Genomic DNA, 20,544 nt, shown 5'->3' on the forward strand with positions numbered 1-20,544 from the left:
TGGAAGATGCTCTGGGGTGAGCAGCCTGGGACAGCCCAACGACCACACCAGACCCTTTGCCCTGTGCCCCGAAGTGCAGAGCCCTCTGGAACCTCAGTAAACATCTTGGTATGACTGGTGAAAACAAGCTGTTCTGATCTTTTGGAGTGACCTGGGCTTCTTCCTGAAAAGAGTGAGCATCAGTCTTCAAAATATGCCAGCACTTGGGGAGGCAAAGAGAGAAAGTCATGGTTCAGAGCCTCCAGTGTTCACTCACAGGGAAATCTATCTCTAAAGGGATTTTGTTATCATTTGGAGTATTTTAGTCATGCCTCTTTCTTAGACACTGATGAAAGCCACAACTGCTTTCCAAAAGAAAGAAGCATGGGTGGATGAAAACCCACGAATGCCATGCTATCAGGAGGAGCATATATCTTGGCACAGAACTGAGAGCAGAGGAGGCCCCACGTGGAATGAGGGCAGGCTTCTCTTGAAGGCTGGCTTTACTCAGAGCCGGCAGCTGGTGGCCCTGGTTCCTGCATAGGGGTGTGAGGTGCACATCTCCCACCAGCCTTGTCCTGGGCTTGGTGAGGAACCAGGAGACTGAGAGGCGTGCTATCAACTGGAGGGAAGTGATGGCAAGGTCTTCAACCGTGCATGGCCACGGCAGGCCAGGCACGCAACCTCCACAGCTCTCACGTTTTACAATACTCCCATAAATTAGAAACCACTCTAACTCACTAGCGAGCTAGCAAATGAACTCTTCAAGATGATCCAGCTAGCAGGCCGCTTTGAAGGAATGGAAGCCCAGGTCTTCTGTCAGCAAAGCCCACAACACTGTCAGGCTGGTGGCCTGGTGTTCTTTCCAGCTTCTTCTGAGGGTAAGCAGGCTGGTCCTGTTGCATGGACATTTCTACTCACCATGGTTGCCAAGTGCCCAAAGGGCCTTCACTGTCTCCCAGCATCTAACAGGCTAGGGGCAACTTCAAGCTCTAATGCAATCTGCACCTCAAGCACTCCTGCCGTGCCCTACAGTTAAATCAGAAGGCCATGCTGACGAGCACCCGCTCTCTCTCCTATCTTCCTTTCAGACCTTTCTTTACATGGCCTACTGCTCAGCTCCCTTGCTGCCAGGCTAGCTTTGCTCTGGATAATCCTGTATCACTCTTACTTGGCTGGAGCCTGTCCCCATAGAGTAGGTAAATAGCCCACCCCAGTACCCCACATACACTAGGGCACTTCAATGTATGTTTCCTGGTGGCTGTGCCAGCGTCTGTTATGCATCTTAACAACACCTGAGGTCACAATAGGGCCTCACCACACCAGGTCCTTTCTTGCTCTGCTCCTCAGTCAGCTGAGTGGGACACACTGCCTGCCACTCAATATTTATCACAAACCAGAGTCACACTGTGCCAAAGGAATAAAAAAAACCTCACAAGAAACATAGTGGTTATTGGAACAGGTATGTAGATTCTCATATTTAATGCCAGTTAAAAGAAGAAGGTATACAGGGCAACGGGACACGCATGCTCTTTCCACAGAGGAGCCCCCCTTATGCAGTTGCCTGCAGCGGAGCTGCTTTCCTGGTGAGCATGAGAGGAAAAGGTTCCTTTTAGAGGTACAGATGGATCTCACTGCATTTCTCCCACAAATGTGGAACTGTGCAAAATGAAAAGGCTATTTCCAACATGTCAGTGAGGAGTGGCTGAAAGACAGATGAATAAAGGAGGGGGTGGGGGTTGGAGGGAGGCGGGTACAGCAAAAGCAGTGTGGAGGAGACCTGGTGAAGCCAACCAAGCCTGCACTCAGAGGGCTAAGTAGGAAACTCCTGGCCAGCGCCACCCCTGGGCCTGGGACCTACTGAGCTAGAAGCTGTGGAGCAAATGGACCGGTGGACCTGGCATATGACAAAGTCACTGGGAGACACTCCTTTTACTAACAGTGACTCTGTGGCTCCCATGTGCAGGCCCTGTTTTTCTCAGCCCACACCAGGCTCATCTAGTACTTAAAGGTTTTTTTTCCTCCATGAATGGTAAAAGTAAGTAAGTGAGCCTCTGCCTAACCACCACTCACAAACCAGACTGTCTTCAGGGATAGGGATCTGGTTGGAAGGCCAGACCCTCAGGCAGCAGTGTTTTACCACACCTGACTCTTCAGGATATGCATGCCTGCAGGCATCTGAGATAAGGCCACAGAGTCTGAGGCCTACAGGCATGCAAACTGTGTTCAAGTCCTCAGGGACAGCTCAGCTTTAGGCCTTATGGATAAAATGAAAAAAAAAAAGTTCTACTTCATCAATTCAATTCATAATCACATTGACATTGTAGGCCTCTGGCTTTCACAGGTCAGAAGTAGCATGCTGCTTTTTGTTAGGGAACCGTGCAGGAAGATGCAGAGGCAGGAGGAGAAAGGCCTGGTGGCCAAGCTCACACACCCTGAGATTGGATGAAATTCCCGTCAGCAGGACTCTGCTGTGGAAGGCAGAGTGGTCCTGCTCCTCCACCTGTTTGCATTTATTCTGTGACAGTTCCTCTAGGGCAGAGGTGGAGACTAGACAAGCAGCAAGATGGCGTCTAGAAGGACAAAAGCTGTGGCAGGCCAGCAGTCTCTCCACTGAAAGCTGACGAACACTGCTAAAGGGCCATTCCTTCCTTCTCAGTCAGCAGGACTTCAGGTTAGTGGAGTCAATTCTTGCCTCTTCAACAAATCCAGGGCTTGGAGACACCACTTTGTCTTCTTTCCCACAGGCCTCTGCCTTCCCTTGGCTAACCAAGTTTTGGGTGTGCTTATAAGACTCTCCTTCTGGAGCCCCACATTGGAGCACTGGACTGAGCTCCCAAGGTCCTGATGAGGAGCAGAAGGAGCGAGAACATGAGGGAGAAAGTCAGGAACGAGAGGGGTGCGTTCACTCATGGAGACGGTGGGACAGAACTAAAGGGAGATCACCAACTCCAGTTGGAATGGGACTGATGGATCATGCGACCAAACCCGTCTCTCTGAATGTGGCCAACAGCGGGGGCTGACTGAGAAGCAAAGGACAATGGCTCTGGGCTCTGATTCTTCTGCATGGACGGGCTCTGTGGGAGCCTTCTCAGCTTGGTCGATCACCTTCCTGGACCTGGGGGGAGTTGGGAGGACCTTGGTCTTAGCATAGAGTGGGGAACCCTGATGGCTCCTTGGCCTTGAGAGGAAGGGAGGGGAGGTATGGGTGGAGGGGAGGGGAGGGAAGGGGGAGAAGGAGGGGAGGGAAGGGGGAGGAGGAGGGGAGGGAAGGGGGAGGAGGAGGGAAGGAGATGGAAATTTTTAAATATAAAAAAATAAACCATGAGAAAAAAAAAAAGACTCTCCTTCTGAATCTCTGCACCATTGTGTAGCCCATTGATGAGGCTTGCAGGCATCTGCAGAGCATCTGAGCGGCTTGATCTTTCATTATAGGAAGCTGTGCCTCTGTACAGTAGTCTCTTCCTGTTGGTACTTAAGATGGCTATGGTAAGGGTGGGGTGTGTTCAAGATGGGGTAGGCTACAGTGGGCTGAGAGATACAGAAGTACTGCTGTCCCAGAAGGTCCCAGGCAATGAGAGTTTGACCAGTCTTTCTGCTCATCACTGAAAGTGGGAACACTTTTGTGACATCTTGGATAGTGTTCTATGAAGCAATTATAAGCAGTTAGCCTAACAGCTTCCACAACTGTCTGAGTGCACAGACACCTCTGACTAATGGCACAGTAAAGCCCTGGCCATGTCTCAGTAGTCTATCTGGCTGGTCCAGGCTCCAGAGATTAAAGATAGGACTTTAGGAAAGCACTAAGAGGTAAAGCCAAGGGACAGCTCAGAAGATGGGAGCCCTGGGCTTGAGCAAGATGAGCTTTGTCTCTATGATGTGACTTAGTTGATGACAGTTGGGTCAGAGGCAACAAACCTCAGCTACAGCTGACCTTGTCTACCCCATGGTGACAGATCCATTCCCAGAAACATCCAGTCCTGGGGAGGTTGAGCCCATCATGTAGGACATTTGCTTTAAAGGTGGTAGCCAGAAGGCTGTTGTTAAAACGTAAGTGAACAATCTCAAGAAGTTATCAGGCTTTCCTCAAGGTGAAAGCACCCAGGCTGTTTCCAGGCTTCGGGGGTTCAGACCACGTAGATGCTGCTGCAGAAGGCAAGTATGAGACTCTCCTCAGGAACCTTCAAAAGCCACTGTTGATCTATATTATGAACCAAGTGTTATGGTCATGAAAGAAGGGACAGAGATGAATGGAAAAGAAGCTGGGTTCCTTGGGGACCCAAATTGGCTTTCAAGATACAGAAAAACAACTCACCCAGTGAGACAACTAGCTTTTCAGCATGGGCCCAAGTGTTTACTCAGCTAACTACCCCTCACCAGCCACAAGGTCTGGTTAGACTCCACTAATGAAACTGCCATCTATGGCACCAGAGTAGAAGTGTCATCTTGCCACATGCCTCACTCTTATGGCCATTAAGTAAGCCAATGAGGCAGATACATACCCTAAACTAAGGCTGGCTTTGGTAAACTACATAGCTATGTCTGCCAGGCTCTCCTATGCACTTAGTGAGCACTTGAGAGCAAACAGGATACATATTTTACTTCCTTATCTCAACTCCCAGCACAGGTACCCATCGAATTTGTGGGGCCCCGGATAAGAGGAAGCTCATCATATTAGCACTGATAGTGTATCTTTTCCAGGATAACACAGAAAGTATGGCAGCCCCCCCCCCATCACTATGCCCCTCATATTCTTGATTATTCTTGTGCCTCTCTTACTATAGGGAAAGGTTATATGAATACTGTACAGGAGTTAATAAAAAAATACATATGCTCTCTTTGAGGAAGAATGCACAAATGCAGGGCTGGCCCAGGGGAGATCCTGGACAGGGGCTATGGCAAATGGTCTCTGTGGGCACAAGGCCAACATTCAGGAGTGGTGGCTGCTGATGAGTCCTCGGAGCTGCTTGGCCACAGTGTCAATCAATTTCTGTTTGTCTCGTTCATTTTTCCGGAACTGTGCAAACATGTTATTCTTGCGGCTAGTATCTTTCATCCTAAATAGAGAAGGAGAGAAAGGGGGCAAGGTGTTTGAGATAGTACCAGACAAAGAACAAGCAGGGAGTAGGGCGGATGGCAATATGCATCTTAACCATTCCCAGAGTACAAGAGTCCAAGAATATTCCCATTGTCTAGCTACCTACTCATTATGAAGCTGTCCTTCAGGCACCCACTACCTTCCTGACTTCATTTGCCTTTGATAAAGAGCAAGCTTTGGAGGGTCAGGTCCTTATCCTCATACCTTCCCCACCTGGTCAACCCTTATGTCTTCAGATGAGCACCTTCTAGACGTCTGAGACATGTAACAGCTCTGCTGGCCAGCAGACTCCTACAATTGTCTGGAGTGCACTTATTTCATTATCCTGCTTCAACATAAGAGATGGAATTTGGAAGGTAAGGCAGAAAAATATTGTCTTAAAATGAATTGCAGGAGATCATAGGTCACCAAAGAGCCACTGTGCATCTTTAAGCCCTACTAACTCTAACTGATCACTCTTTCATGGCCCTGGAAAAATGAGGAGTTAGTCTCATCATTAGTTTCAGGAATATGGGTGAGAAGTTCTATGATACCATGTGTACACAGTACTGAGAAAAGCAGGGCATCTTCCCAGTTAATAAAGTTAGGCTTTATGTGAGAGACAGCCTGAACTCTCAATGATTGTGTACAATCTCAAAATTTTTGTTTTGGGTTCTACTAAAGCTCTACAGATGATATTACTGGAGTATAAATAATGGATATAGTTCTGTCAAGTGGATGGCCCTAATGAGAAGGCAGGGTTAAAGAAAGTAAGGCCAAACTGACATTACTGCAGTCTCTAGGACAGAGTCCAGGACTATGCTGTTCTCTGTAAAGGTCCTGTTATACATGGCATCCAATGCTGATGACTACTGTGGTCTAGCCTCTGCACCCTGATTCCCAGCCCACAGGTCAGGTGGGCTAGCTGGCACCTTTGTTCTTGGAATTGAACTGGCTTTCTGTTCTTAGGGCTACATGGGGAAAGTTCATAGGGTCTAAATTACTCCCAGACATACTTCCCAAAGGTCTTTGGCCAATCCTGAACCTTCTTTCCTCCTCTAAGGGGAGTCTTTTGAAGAGAAACATAATTGGAGGCCATGAATCAAGACAGAAATTCCAGAAAGGTAATTTATATCGTGTATAGATGCTACATGCCAGGCACAATGTGTGCTCACCTGTGTTTATATAGCCACTGGAAAGCATATAGTTCATAAGGACATTCTGACTATCAAGGAAGCATAGCTGTCTGGCTCTTTGACAGTGACAGTCAAAGCTAACTGGACTTTTCTCCCCAGTCTAAGCTCAGAGTAATTCTTTCAGGCTAGAGTTTTCCATCCAGCATGGAGCTCCTTCTCACATGTGGAAGCCTGCTCTAGGCTAGGAAGGAGAGCAGATGACTTGATTGGGTTGGAAAGAAAGCTTTCCTTAATGTCCTTAAGGCACTGGTGAGCACAGTTTGCTACTTTAAACACTAGCTGCACAATTCTGTTCGTGAATCTGGCAGTTTTAGATTATTCTGAAGGACTCCCTTCCTTTTGTTGGATAAGCTGTAAATCCAGACAACACAAAACAGGAAAGAGGAAACAGAGAAGACCTTTCTATATTTGTGGGACATTTGGCTTGACTGATGCTATAATTTTCTGCAGTAGTGAAGAAATAGATAGCTAGATATGGCCTGTAGCTCAAGAGGAGGACCCTGTACCATATAGGAGAAAAAGAAGAGTCAAGAGGCAAGAAATTTTTGGTCATTGAAGCCTTTGGTTGCAATCTTGTTCTCAGGTGCCCTGAAAGCTCACAGTGACATGATAGTTTGTACCACTTGGGAATGTACAAAACTAAGTGAACTCTCCCTTCTCTGATCCTTCTTCAAGTCTCACATTCTCTTTTCCTCTAGTCTGGCCACCTTTCAGTTACACAGGGACTTTCCTTTTTTTTTTTTTTTTTTTTTTTTTAAGATAGTACTGGCAATGATCTGGGTTCTTCTGTCTTGCCTCACTAGGAAGAACCAGATTTGGAAAGAGAATCTGGTAGGCTTGGCTAAGCAGTTGCCTCTGGGGAAGCAGGAACAGGTCAGAGGAGAGAAGAAATTCCTCTGAGGCTGCAAGATGCGGATATTTTGGTGACTTGGGGGAGCCTTTGCATTCCGATGTTGGAAAAGATGTCAGGTTCACTGATGGCTAGGGAGCAGCACACAGCTTTGTTGCATGCTAGGCCAGAATGGAGAGACATCACCAATTGCCATACCTAAAGAAGAGTAAAGGACCTCAAGATAAGTGAGTACCAGATCAAACATCAGGCTATCTCCCCATTTCCACTGTGCAATGAGAACATTGGGCCTCGCTTGCCTCTGATAAGGAATCATCATGGGAGATGTGGGTTCTAGATCCTAAAGCAATAGGCCTTTGTCCCCAAGAGCTGTTATTTGCTTAGGAGTTCTTCTGTCAGGGCTGAACTGCAGGCCCTGAGTCAATAAGAGTACAAAGCATGTCAGAAAGCTGGATGGGAGAGATTCTTTCCCTAGTGCTGATGGGAAGTTCCTGCCATCATTCCCATCCCAAAATGAACTAGTAAACCAAAGGTCTGTAAGGCACAAAGAAAGAGGAAGTGCCTAGCTGGGTGGCACCAGGCTGGTTTAGAAGATTAGTTTGTCAGGATGGAGACCACTGATAGGACCAGCATTTTAGTTTAGTTATTGCTATCATTGAGAAAACTGGAAGGACTTGCCTCAAAGTGGTGAAAAAGTCCCGAGTGAACAATATACTTACTCTCTAGATATCCTAGAGAGAAAAGTCATTGGAAGAGAGAACCATAGAAGAAAGTTAACATGAAACCATCAATTCCCAGCATATCTCTTGGCTTCAAACAAAGAGCCAAAAATACTGTTCTTGTCTATTCTGTTTTCTGCTTACATCTGGCATGTTCTCCAACACCCCCCAGCCCAATAAGAAAGGCACACCTTGATTTCTGTTTTTGTCTAAAGCTCTACTTTGACCTCTTGAACTTTAGCCTTTGCCTTTCTAGGGCTGGAGAAGGCTTGGATGCCTATCCATGTGGACTTTCTACACTGCCTTGATGCAAGTACTCTTTTAACTAGTCACATCTTAAATAGCTCTTTGACATGGATCTGCCAGTCCTCAGTAGGTTGGCAAAATGCAGAGCCAGGTTACAATGCATACCACTGGCACCTGTGTGTCACAATGGCTAGCTTTGAGATGTTGGGTGTTATATAACTCAGTTCAGTGAAACCACATTTCTGAGGAGGTCTGCTCTACAGATTATTAAACCCCAAGGACTAGGACCTGCTCCTTTGCTTACCAGACTGGCCTGAACCAAAACTATGTCATCTTACTATCTTCCCTTGTCTTCTTTAGATAAAGACAATTAGTCTAATTAGGCTATAAGGCAATACAGAATCCCATTCTAATTTGTATTTATGGCTTGCTAGAACTAAGAATTACAAATGGACTACCAAGTGCAATGGTCAATATGGCTGGCGGCACCTGAGTTAGCTTCAAGAACAAGTATGTTTTTCAAGGCACTGGAAACAGGAAAATGGCCTTATATACTAACTACTCTTTACCCCTTCCCCCACCTCTCCATACAGAGCAAAGGGCTGTGTACTCACTTCTCAAGCAGGGTCAGAGCAGTCACAGGGTTCACTCGGAGATACTTGCAGTTGGGTTGTCCATAGTCAGCAAGGTATGTGGACCAATCCCACTGAATGAAGAGGTCCAATAGCTGAAAAATACCCCAATCCCCATACCAAGGGTTAACCAGACAAAGGAAACCAGAACCTCAGAAATCCTAAAATTCTTTACTACCAGCTAACTACTGAAACACAGAAATAACATCTAATAAAAGCAAATACAGCTGCAGACCACACTAGAAATAGGAAAATAACCACATAAATGTCAGATGATAGAGTAATTTCCACCACAAGGACAAGTCCATCATTGAGACTCCATACTAGCAGTGAGCCTTAGAGACCAGACTATGGAAAAACTATTTGGGGCTGACCTCACATATAGGACCCATAGTAATCACCCACTTATTCATTTGAGAAATGCCTATCATGAGCTTTCTGCATACCAAATCTACTTGAGGCACTCAGAATTCAACAATGAACAAATTAAGTGGGTGCAGCCCAGAGCCACAATGTGACTTTAACCTCAGTGGGTCAGTACTGGTGCTCCCCGTACTCTTAGAGGCCAGAAGAGGGCACTGGATGTCCTAGGACTGGAGTTACAGATGGTTGTGAGTCACCATGTATGTGCTTGGAACCAAACCTGAGTCCTCTGCAAGAGTAGCCAGTGTTCTTAATCTCTGAATCATCTCTCCAACATCCGGTTAATATTTATTTATTTAGCAATCAAAATGGTTTAAATATGAATGTAATTCATAGGAACAGTAACAACAACTAAAGTAGTACATTTTTTTTCCTCAATAAAAATAGGCCAGTCACTAGATGGTCTCATTCTATGGAAACACCATTTTCAGGTCTTAGTAAAAGGAGCCTGTGGAATCCACCATCTGTGTGTTCTACTTCATGCCCTCAGCAACCTTACGAAGAGCAGTCCCGACACAGCAGATTTACATCTGCAGAGTGCAATACTGAAGTGACAGAACTGAGGTTGATCACTACAATCACATTCCTGTGTGTTAACTTGTTACTAATTATTTATTTAGCTCATTGGTCCAATAGCATAAAAAGAGAGAACAGCATCTTAAAATTTATCTCATTCTATCTATGTTCAGAGATAAAACGGTTAACCATTCTTCATTTTCTGGAAGCAAGTCCTTGTTTAGAGTCTGATGGCAATCACACACAGGTAGTTTTCAAAGCTACTGCATGAAGAGGATGCTCAAGGCCACCTCTATACAGTATATGGTAACACAATGACTCTTGCATTCACCAATTCACGCACACTCCCAAAATATTCCCAATAGCCCAGTTTTATTTCTGTCCAGAAGGCTGGGTGCCAAAGATCAGATATAAGCACACGTATATATACGCAGCAAGATTACAGTCAACAGAGTCTGAAAAATGAGAATGGCAGACATAGTGAGGCTGATGCTGGTTCAGCCACATCACCCTTCTGGGCTGGGGTGCCCTGGGTAATGTTTAAATGGACAGAAATACACTGCTCTTGATTAAATACTTTTCCTTATATAGAACATCTAGGGAAGATACTTTTCTGATCCACTTTAGGTAAAGACACTGTCTAATTAGGCTACAAGGCAATACAGAATCCCATTCTGATTTGTCTTATGGCTTGCTGGAACTAAGAATTATGAATGGACTACCAAGTGAAATGGTCAATATTGTTTACAAACTTAGGCTATCCCACTACCTTCCTTCCTTCTGCATTGATCACTGGTCCAGCTTTCATTCTGCTATTAGGAAATGCTTCTCTTTCTCTCTTGTGTGCATTTTCTGCTGGTATGGACTCTGAGATTCCCACTTTTTTTTTTTTTTTTGGTTTTTCGAGACGGGGTTTCCCTGTAGTTTCTAGAGCCTGTCCTGGAACTAGCTCTTGTAGACCAGGCTGGCCTCGAACTCAGAGATCCGCCTAGGCTATTTATTTCACATCCCAACCATAGCCTCCCTTCCCTCCATCCCTCCCCATTCATCTCCCCCAACCCCAAGTTCGCCCTTCCTCCATAATTATTCAGAAAGGGGCAGGCCTCCCATGGGCTTCAGCAAAGCATGGCATATCAAGGTGCCCTAAGACCAAGCAGCCCCCCCCCACGCCCCGTATTCAGGCTGGGCAAGGCAATCCAGCATGAGGAATAGGTTCCCAAGAGTCAGTCAAAGCACCTGGGACAGCTCTTGTTCCCATTGCCAGGAGTACATACAGATCAAACTATCCAAACTGTCACATATATTCAAAGGGCCTAGGTTGGTCCCATTCAGGCTCCCTGGTTGTTGGTTCAGACTCTGTGGCTTCCCATATGCCAGGCTAGTGGTTTCTGTGGGTTGTCCTGTGATGTTCCTGACCCTCCTGTTCCCTCTCCTCAGCAGGACTATCCAAATGTGACTCAATGTTTGCCCATGGGTCTCTGCATGTGCCTCCATCAGTCACTGGATAAAGGCTCTCTACTGACAACCAGGGTAGTCACCAATAGGATCCCCACTTTTAATGGCTTATTCTTATATATACTGTTTTGGGACTCAGACTGTCCTAGCATGGCAAACAGGAGTCCTTGCAAGTTAGGCATGTGTTCCTGTATGACCCATAATTTCTGGGGCACTTCAGACAAAGCTTTCTGGTACAACAGGAGTTTTATTAAACCAGCTCAGTGTGGCAATCAGCCATTACTTTGTAAAAATAAAATTCTTTTAAGGGGAATGATATGAAAAAAGGGATTTTGGTGTCAGGTGTGCTCCCTGCTACTGGAATACCTCTGTTCCCTGTTATTAGGGAGACAACATATGGGGCCTAAATTCTTCAACACACGCCTACTAATATGTAATATGCAGGTTAAAAATATGAAACTCTTAAAAACCCTGTCATCCACAAATACTTCGAGTTTCAACCCTCTCACAGGTTCTCTTTTGTTTTCCTGGTAAGAACCCTGGCTTTCAACATCTTTATTTAATTTGATCAACCTTACATATATCTGAAATGGACTCAGGACTGTTTGTATATACCACTAAAATAACAACCAACAAACCAAACAAGGGGAATGAAGATGGAGCTCAGGGTTTGTTTGTGACTCTTCCTCCTACCATCAAACACCGCAGTCATAAATAATATGGATAATTCCCTTTCCTGTTTAACTCAATGCAACTGGTTCAGTTTTGTTTTTGCTTGTTTTTTAAATTATGTTCTTCCCTCCACTATCCTTGTTTGTTTCTAAATCTTCACTGATTCTGTTTCTGAATTAGGGGCTCCCCTGAAGCTAGGATAAACATCTTTTTCGTTGTTGTTTTGTTTTGTTTTTCAAGACAGGGTTTCTCTGTGTAGCTCTGGCTGTCCTGGAACTCACTATGTAGATCAGGCTGGCCTTGAACTAGACCAAACTTCTTAAAGACTTTATTTACTTATTTTATTTTTATTTTTTGATTTGTAGCTAAGAGAGACTGGAAAAATCCAAAGGACTCAAAGGCAAAACCCCTTTTCCAAGCTTATGTAAACAAAGAACAGAGAGGTTCTAACAGGACAAATGAAAAATTTCAGGGAAGACCTTTAGGGTGAGACAGCATAAAGATGGGCCAAACTTATAATTCGTGTTTCTCTAAACCAACTTGCCAAGTATACCAAGCCTAGGGTCTTTCCAGGTGGCAATAGGGAGAAGACTGTCTGAGGACAAAGGAAGATCAAACTGGAGAGATTCATCCGTGCTAGGAAGGCACCCAGCTTTGGATATGTGACTTCAGAGTTCCAAGGGAAGGTACTCATAAGCAGTGCAGAAGAGCCCAGAGGATTCTGGTCATGTCTGCACCAGCTCCACTGGGTAGCACTGACGCAACCACACACTGTCAAAACTTCCTCTTTCTAGCATGGTGCAAAGATTCCACAGAGAACAAAGAATGGTAGGAGCAAAGGTAGGTACACACAGCAATGGACACTTTGACAGAAGCCACATCCTGCTTCCCAAGGACTTAATTTGTTGACAAGTTTTCTCTTGAACAGGCCCACTGATTCTTGTAGAAACTGCTCTGAAAGCAGGAATGTCCTTGAAGTGAAAGGAAAACTTTTATACCTTATATACACATTCAAATGAATTCTTCATGCTAAACAGGATAAAGTACAAGATAATTATGATAGCATGTCTGAGATACCTATATAATCCCACAAAATTCTAAATATGCTGTCTTCTGTAAGTACAATCTCCTTACGCAGAGAACAGGAACATCAGAACACTAGGCAGGCATCCCTTGCTCTCTGACAGTCTGACAGGATAACACTCATTACATCATCAAAGCAGTTTTCATAACGTACAACCTGCAAGTACATTTTTAGGAAACAGCATGGCATAACAAGAACAAATGCAGGCTCAGGGTTCCCCAACTGAGAGTGTGATCACAGATAAAGCTTCTATCGACAGCTGAGGGCATGCCAAGAGAAAGACTGTAGAGAAACCGCTTAGCAGCAGACCCGACCATGACCCATCTGTGTTTATTGCCAGGATTTCCCCTGACCCCATGCCCTTAGCCAGGGAATTCAAAGAACAGCTTTGGTTTGCCTCCTCCATGACCTCAGAAATGTTTCCTGATACAGACATCTGGACAAACCTCAGAAAAGGAATGAAGAACTTTAACAAACAGTACCAACAATGTAGCAAACACTCCTGGGTATCACATAGAGAAGATAGTGAGATGCATGTCCAGTCCTGAACTGAGGCTAGTAAATGAGCAGATTTAGGGTGATGGACACTAAGATACTTTAAGAGGATGATACAGTTCACAAGAAAAGCATATAGACCCAGGCCAGGCAGGTGGGGATTGGTAGGGGTGGGGTGGGGGTGCTGGGAAAACAAGCTGACAAGCCATTCTCTGGGGGAATACTTTGGATATAAGTAGGAGAAAGGAACAAATGGCTTTGAATTGCTTAGTTAAGGGCATTGAGTTTCAGCTGGAAGCCTCTCTACTTGTTTTATCAAGGATGCTCCCAGATATTTTCTAGGGCAGAAGATAGAAAACTGTAACCACCACCTATTTTTTTTTAAGTTTTATTGGAACAGAACTGTGTTCACTGGATAACATCATATGTATGGTTGCTTTTATGTAGCATTAGCTGAGGCCAGTAGCTATGACAAACACCACCACATGCCAGGAAAGCCTAAAGCTGTACTCTTTGACTTTTTAGGGAAGTTGAGCTTTAGATCTGGGTCAAGAAGGGCAGCGTGTGTGTGTGTGTGTGTGTGTGTGTGTGTGTGTGTGTGTGTGAGTGATAAGATGTAAGATCTCTCATATCTATTAAATTAAAGGAAAGCAAAAAGGCAAAGTACTCAATCACGAGGCAGTGCTAAGAACTTCATTATTGTGACAACTGGCACCAGAACTTCTTTAGGAGAGAGAAGTGTTTGGTGCGATTTTCTGCTTGAGTGAGCTCCTCAAGATACAGAGGCATCTGCAGATAAAGAAGGAGAAATTTGTGCTGCTGGTTAAGAGGCAGACCTGGAAGAAAGGCAATTTAACTAGTGTGTGAGAAGGGCTAAGAAGAAAATCTCTAATGGTTTTAGGGCCTGGACAACTCTGGAGATCAGGATACCGAGTACAAATTTTTTTCAAAGCTGTTGCTGTCTAGTTTAGACAAATCTCTGGTTCCAGATACTTAAGGAAGGCTGGCAGTCTGGCTCATCCCTCTCCCCTGCCTCTCTTTGTGTGTCTCAAAGCAAAACTAGGTAGCTGAAAGCTTACTGTACAAACAGAAGCCCAGGAGGCACAGAGATGGACAATACATAAGGGCTCATAGCAATCCAAAGGAGGCCTCTGGATTTTCCACAGGTAATAAAAACTGGGACTGGGGAAGCCTCCAGGGCTCTCTGGATCTCTATCCAAACCTTGCAACAATGGTTATACTGCAAGCTCAGTCCTGGAGCTTCCAGGAGCATCTGGTATCGATACCTCCTTTCTCCTGAAGGGAAAGAGGGAAGGGAAGAAGTGAGTCTTGGGTATGTGGTTGGTTCTTTGCTATTCTTGTAATCCTACTACTTGGACACAGACATCATGAACCTCTGTTTCAGTGGACAACTGGGCAACAGCAGTTTCTTCCTAAAGAAAACATTACCTTTAGAAACATTTATTTGCCTCAATAATACATGTTTCTAGATTGCCTATTTAAGCCTTTCACTCCTACAGATATGTTGGCAGAGTAAGGAAAAAATAGGTAGGCTGACCTACCACAGTCATCTCCACCTGGGGCCTGCAAGAGTCTCTGGAATGGGGACACAGTACCAAACACTCTTTCCAATGATGTTGTCCTGTGGTCACCTCTTACCAACAATAGCATCTTGCTAAGGGGACAGAGGCAGAGCCTTGATGGGTGTTGACTGAGCTGCCCTTTTAGGGGTGGGGAGACAGCAGGTAAGAAGTTTGGGTGGAAGTGCTGCCATAGATGTAGTAGGAGAAGGGGACAATCATCTTGGACTGTTTTTTTTTTTCTTCCAGTATATTATTGTTTGGGTTAGGGACTATATTACTGATTTGTTAAATGAACTATCACAAATTCCCAGGCGAAACTAACTGAGTTTAAGAGCATCACTGCAAAGAGACCTTAGATGGAAGGTGATATCAAAAATACAAGTAAAAGCAAGCATAAAAATAATGTCAGAACTCAACAGCCCTAACCACGGTATAAGTTCTACATCATTCACTTTAGAAAGTAAAATCTGTGACACAACCACCAGCATGATAAACAACCCTTATGATTAAAATGATCAGAAAAGATACTTGAAATATGATTTATATACAGAACCATGAGTGACTTTTTCTTAGCCCATATATATAATATACATTTTGAAATATTAATTGGTTAGTATGTATATGCAAACATAGGCATAAACACATAAACATACACATCTCTAAAAGGGATGATAAAGTTCCATGTCAAACTGCAGTGGGGAGGAAGGTGTGGATTGGAATATCTTTTTTGTATCTATTCATATCTAATTATAGTTAATCAATAAATTGTTATAAACATTAATATATATTACAAGTGAGTCTTCAAAATTAATTTTACCGATAGTGGTACTCAATGAAAACTTTGAAGGAACTGGCTAGAAAGTGCAAGGAAAACTATCATAACCAAGTATGTAGGAGCACACCTGCAATTCCAACACTTTGAAGGCTGAGGAAGGGTGATCATGGGTTCATGTCTACTATGGACTACACTGTGATTTAGCGGTCAGGCTGGGTTACATAACATGATCCTTTCTCAAGAAACAAAAAAGCTATAAAACTATCACAAAGTCATAATGAATGGCTTTGGTCCTTGTGTGGTTTGAATGAAAATGGATCCCATTGGCCCATAAGGAGTGGCACTATTAGGAGGTGTGACCTTGTTGGAAGAAGTGTGTCACTGTGGGGTTGGGGGTAGAGGGGTGGGCTTTGAGGTTTCAGAAGCTCAAGCCAAGCCTAGTGGCTCACTTTTTCTTCCTGCTGCCTGCTGATCCAGATGTAAAACTATTGGTTTCTTCTCCAGCACCACGTCTGCCTGTGTGCTGCCATGCTTCTGGATATGATGATAATGGACTTAAATGTAAGCCAGCCCCAATCAAATGTTTTCCTTTATAAGAGTTGCTGTGATCATATTGTCTCTTCACATCAATAAAACTTTAACTAAAACAGTTTTTTCGCTTAGATGTGTAAATGAAGAAACAGTTGTAGACCTTCTGCAGGTCATAATTACAAATCACAGCCTGTAGGAAGTTAAGGCCTACCAGGCTGAGAGGAGCCATCCTGGAGTCTGCCTGGTGATGTCAGAGGTCCTGATCATGCCTAGCCAATGAGGGGCAACCACACAATTAGCACTAACATTAACCATGTTACTGGATTGGACTGCCTGAATGCTGGGAGGGCACATAAGTTTTTCCCTGTCGTTAAATAAATGAGTCTGCTGTATGTCTTTTACATGACTCCCAGTATCTGAGATGTTGACACTGCGCCTTCCCCTCCCCACCCCCCAAGGAAGACATTAGGGTCCAGCACCAACAGCCCATGCACTTTCTATAGGTCTGGGAAAGCATGCTTAACACTAAAAGATGGTGAAGTAGAGAAAGCTCTTATACCCTGGGTGAGCTGAGAAGAAGCTGGAGTCTCAGTTGCCTAGGAATAGTTGAGTCTGGCAGGAAGACTTAGTGTTTGCTAACTTCTTCTACCCTTTGTTTACTCATTTGAGTAGGTAGAGGTGAATAAAACTGAACTTGGAATTCCACTGCCAAAATGTGGAAGCGTGAAAGTAATCAATAGATTGACTAAAGAACCAGAAGTAATCAATAGATTGACTAAAGAACCAGAAGTAATCAACAGATTGATTAAAGAACCAGAAGTAATCAACATATTGACTAAAGAACCAGAAGTAATCAATAGATTGATTAAAGAACCAGAAGTAATCAATAGATTGATTAAAGAACCAGAGTAATCAATAGATTGATTAAAGAACCAGAAATAATCAATAGATTGATTAAAGAACCAGAAGTTGCTCTCTTTCTCCATTCTGAAGATTCCATTTTAATAAAAAATCTGCCCCTCACACCTGCAGTATACCAGTAGTATTTCCTGGGAAGGCTGGAATTTTATCTTTATAGAGTTGAGACATTTTCGCTTCCCTTTTCAAAAAATTTCCCTTCTTTTTAATTCTAGTTACTAATTATATTTTAGTGAATCTGCCCAAGTTCACTTTGGAAACAGGTGATGAAACAATTTGCTAAAAATTTCTAACTAGCCCAGCATCTGCCCCTGAGAGTCAAAGGAAAGATCCAGACATAAAGTCTTGTATGCTAAATCCCCCAAGAGGAAAGACAAAAACTCAGAAGATCAATAGCTCCTCCACTCTGTTGGATCAACAGGAAGAAAACAGGGAACTGCAAGCAAACTGACTACCAGAATCCTTCAGTCCATGTTCAATCCTTCATGGGTTTCGTTTCTGTTAAATGGCAGTGATACTTACTGTTAGACTGTTGACTTTTTCTGGACCTCAAATAACATAAGTAAGCAAGATACATAGCCTAGCATCTGTCATGTGATAGATGTTCCCATTAGCAGGTTTCTGTTTCTCCTACTTCTGCTCCTTGGCTTCTGGTAGTCAGTTTGCTTGCAGTTCCCTGTTTTCTTCCTGTTGATCCAACAGAGTGGAGGAGCTATTGATCTTCTGAGTTTTTGTCTTTCCTCTTGGGGGATTTAGCATACAAGACTTTATGTCTGGATCTTTCCTTTGACTCTCAGGGGCAGATGCTGGGCTAGTTAGAAATTTTTAGCAAATTGTTTCATCACCTGTTTCCAAAGTGAACTTGGGCAGATTCACTAAAATATAATTAGTAACTAGAATTAAAAAGAAGGGAAATTTTTTGAAAAGGGAAGCGAAAATGTCTCAACTCTATAAGAATTGAACCCATGAAGGATTGAAGGATGAACTAGGATGATGGCTCAGCAGGTAAAAAAAGCCACACAATACGAGGGCCTGAGTTTGTATCCTTAACATATGTATCCTCACATAAAAGCTGGGTATGGCAGCATAATCCCAATATACCTACAGTGAGATAGGAGGCAAAAACGGGAGGATACCTAGAAACTCATGTACTGGATAGGTTGCATGCTGTTTTAGTTAGTTCTATTGCTGCGATAAGACAACGTGACTAGGGCAACTTACAGAATAAAGAATTTATTGAGGTTTATAGCTCAAAGTCTGTGACCGTCATGATGCAAAGCAATGCAGCAGCAGGCAGACATGGTGCTGGAGCAGCACCTGAGAGCACGTGATCCACAAGCACGACGCAGAGAAAGAGCAAGCTAACTGGATTTTGACATCTCAAAGCCCAGCTCCAGTAACATACCTCCTCTAACAAGGCCACACCTCTTAATCCTTTCCAAATAGTTCTACTAACTGGGGTTTGAATACTTAAATATATGAGTCTATGGGGGCAATTTCTGGTTCAAGCCATCATATGCCTCTGTATACACACACACACACACACACACACACACACACACACATCACATGCACGCATCATTCATGCAACACACACAAAGAGATCTTTACAAATGGACTCAACTTGGGACAGCACCACTCCCAAAGCCAGTTCTTTCCTCTGGAAGAAGCCAAATGACATCATCTAGAGGGAGTTCTCCAGTGTGTACAGCAGCAGCACTTCAGGCTGAGGAGGTACTTGCTTCAGGCTATGGAGAGTGCTGATTCCATGTTTGGGGAATGGTAGCAGTTTACTAAGTAAGAAAAACTTTGCAGAGGCATAAACATAGGTCAATTTGAAAGTTTTCAGGCAGGAAGATCTGAAGCAATGAATGTGTGGCCTAGAACGGCAGCACAAGGCAAGATAAGAATGGATGAGTACTGTCTCAGATCTAGCTGGAAGGTTTCAAGGGCAAATAGATGTGAGAATGGGACAGGGAAGGCAAAAAGGATGCACATGGCCGGAATTAGAGTCCAGCCTGTGACATGAATGAAGGAGGCAGCTACCGTAAATAGTGGAGTTGTGAGTTCTTAACTCACAAAAGGCTTCAAACTCAGATGTTTTAAAGCCACTGTGCCAGTCACTTCTTGGGCCAACAGTCTGAAAGTTCCATACAGTTCTCAAATCTCAATGGGAAACAAAGTAGACCAAAGAGAAAACCATATCTCCAGGTACCCATACACATGCTACCGCAGGAGTCCTTGATATGCAAGGCATATCAAGTGTTAAAACCATCACCTGTCTTCCTACCTACCCACTTGCTGTGGTGCTGGTCCAGTCCTACAAAGGGTAAACAAGGCCCATGTGAAGAGAATCTTGCATTGAAGCTAGTGTTAAAAGACTGTTAGAATACCAGTGTGAATTAAACCAAAGGCTTCAGAACAGACCAAGTGGGCTACTGTCCCAGAACAGTTAATGGAGCTCCTTACATTACTCCCCATCCCTTCTGGCAGGTCCATTCAGCACAGGACTTTTCAGGCTATGTTCACTCAGGCCATCAGTAGGGAAGAGAAGGTTCTGCCTGTTTACTGAGATCTTACCAAGTGTTGGTGTAGTGGTACCTATTTAGACAATTTTACGAGTCTTTGCACAATTCTGTGACAGTTTGCAGTGATCCATTTTATAGTCGTCAAAGAGAGTTAAGTGACCGGCCCAAGATCATTAATTTAGTGAGCAGAGGGCTCCAGTTTTAATTTATAAGTTTCTAACTCCAAAGTGACACCCTTCTACAATGCAATTTATAATCTGGAAGGAAAAAGATAACAAGGGCTAAAAAGTTCTTCCTTGTCCCATTACTGTTCTAATTCTAGAAAAGTAGACAATGTCTCTGACTTCTTTTATGTCTCTCTTTTGCTTCAGATATGGCTAGCGTTTAGTGTAACTTATCAGTTAACAGCAAAAGAATTAGATGGCTAGACATATTAGTCAGGGAAGTCTGTATATAAGTCCTGATATGAGCAGGTTTCTAGGATGTGCTTAGAGCTGGACAGACACCTGACTTGCCCAGTCTCTGCAGCAGCTGGAACTTGAGAGGTACCAAGAGCAGAACAGATACCCAGTGGACCCCCAGGAAGCAATGGAAGTCACAGAGAGGACCACGTGTGGAGAGTGCTGCTCCAGGAGATGGTGCGTTCACACTGCAGAATCAAGAATCCCTCCCCAAACTGGATAGACTGCTAAGTATGTCTTAGTAACTGAGGACAACAACACAGCTGTTTCGAGCCACCCCCAGCAGAGACAGAAATGTCAATGCAGACTTTTCCAAGATTCTACTGGGCAACTGACTTAGATGGTTAGATTTCTACATCTTAGCTTCATATTCACCCCCAAGCAGCTCAAAGGTAGGACACACA

At 44.0% G+C, this 20,544-nt stretch overlaps 1 protein-coding gene and 1 pseudogene across 1 annotated transcript in view; both read right to left on the reverse strand.

Moving 5' to 3' along the window:
* Nucleotides 1-3,335: 3,335 nt before the first annotated feature.
* Exoc6b (exocyst complex component 6B) overlaps nucleotides 3,336-20,544 on the reverse strand; it is a 491,547-nt gene continuing 474,338 nt past the window's right edge. The window contains exons 21-22 of the mRNA XM_038319126.1: nucleotides 8,682-8,794; nucleotides 3,336-5,036 (exon numbers count right to left, since the gene is read on the reverse strand). Coding sequence (XP_038175054.1) covers nucleotides 4,910-5,036; nucleotides 8,682-8,794 — 240 coding nt within the window. The 3' untranslated portion in view covers nucleotides 3,336-4,909. The remainder of the gene's footprint in view (nucleotides 5,037-8,681; nucleotides 8,795-20,544) is intronic.
* LOC119806996 lies at nucleotides 9,899-10,117 on the reverse strand (annotated as a pseudogene).

This window comes from Arvicola amphibius, chromosome 2 (genome assembly GCF_903992535.2).
Source record: "Arvicola amphibius chromosome 2, mArvAmp1.2, whole genome shotgun sequence".
NCBI classification, from domain to species: domain Eukaryota; kingdom Metazoa; phylum Chordata; class Mammalia; order Rodentia; family Cricetidae; genus Arvicola; species Arvicola amphibius.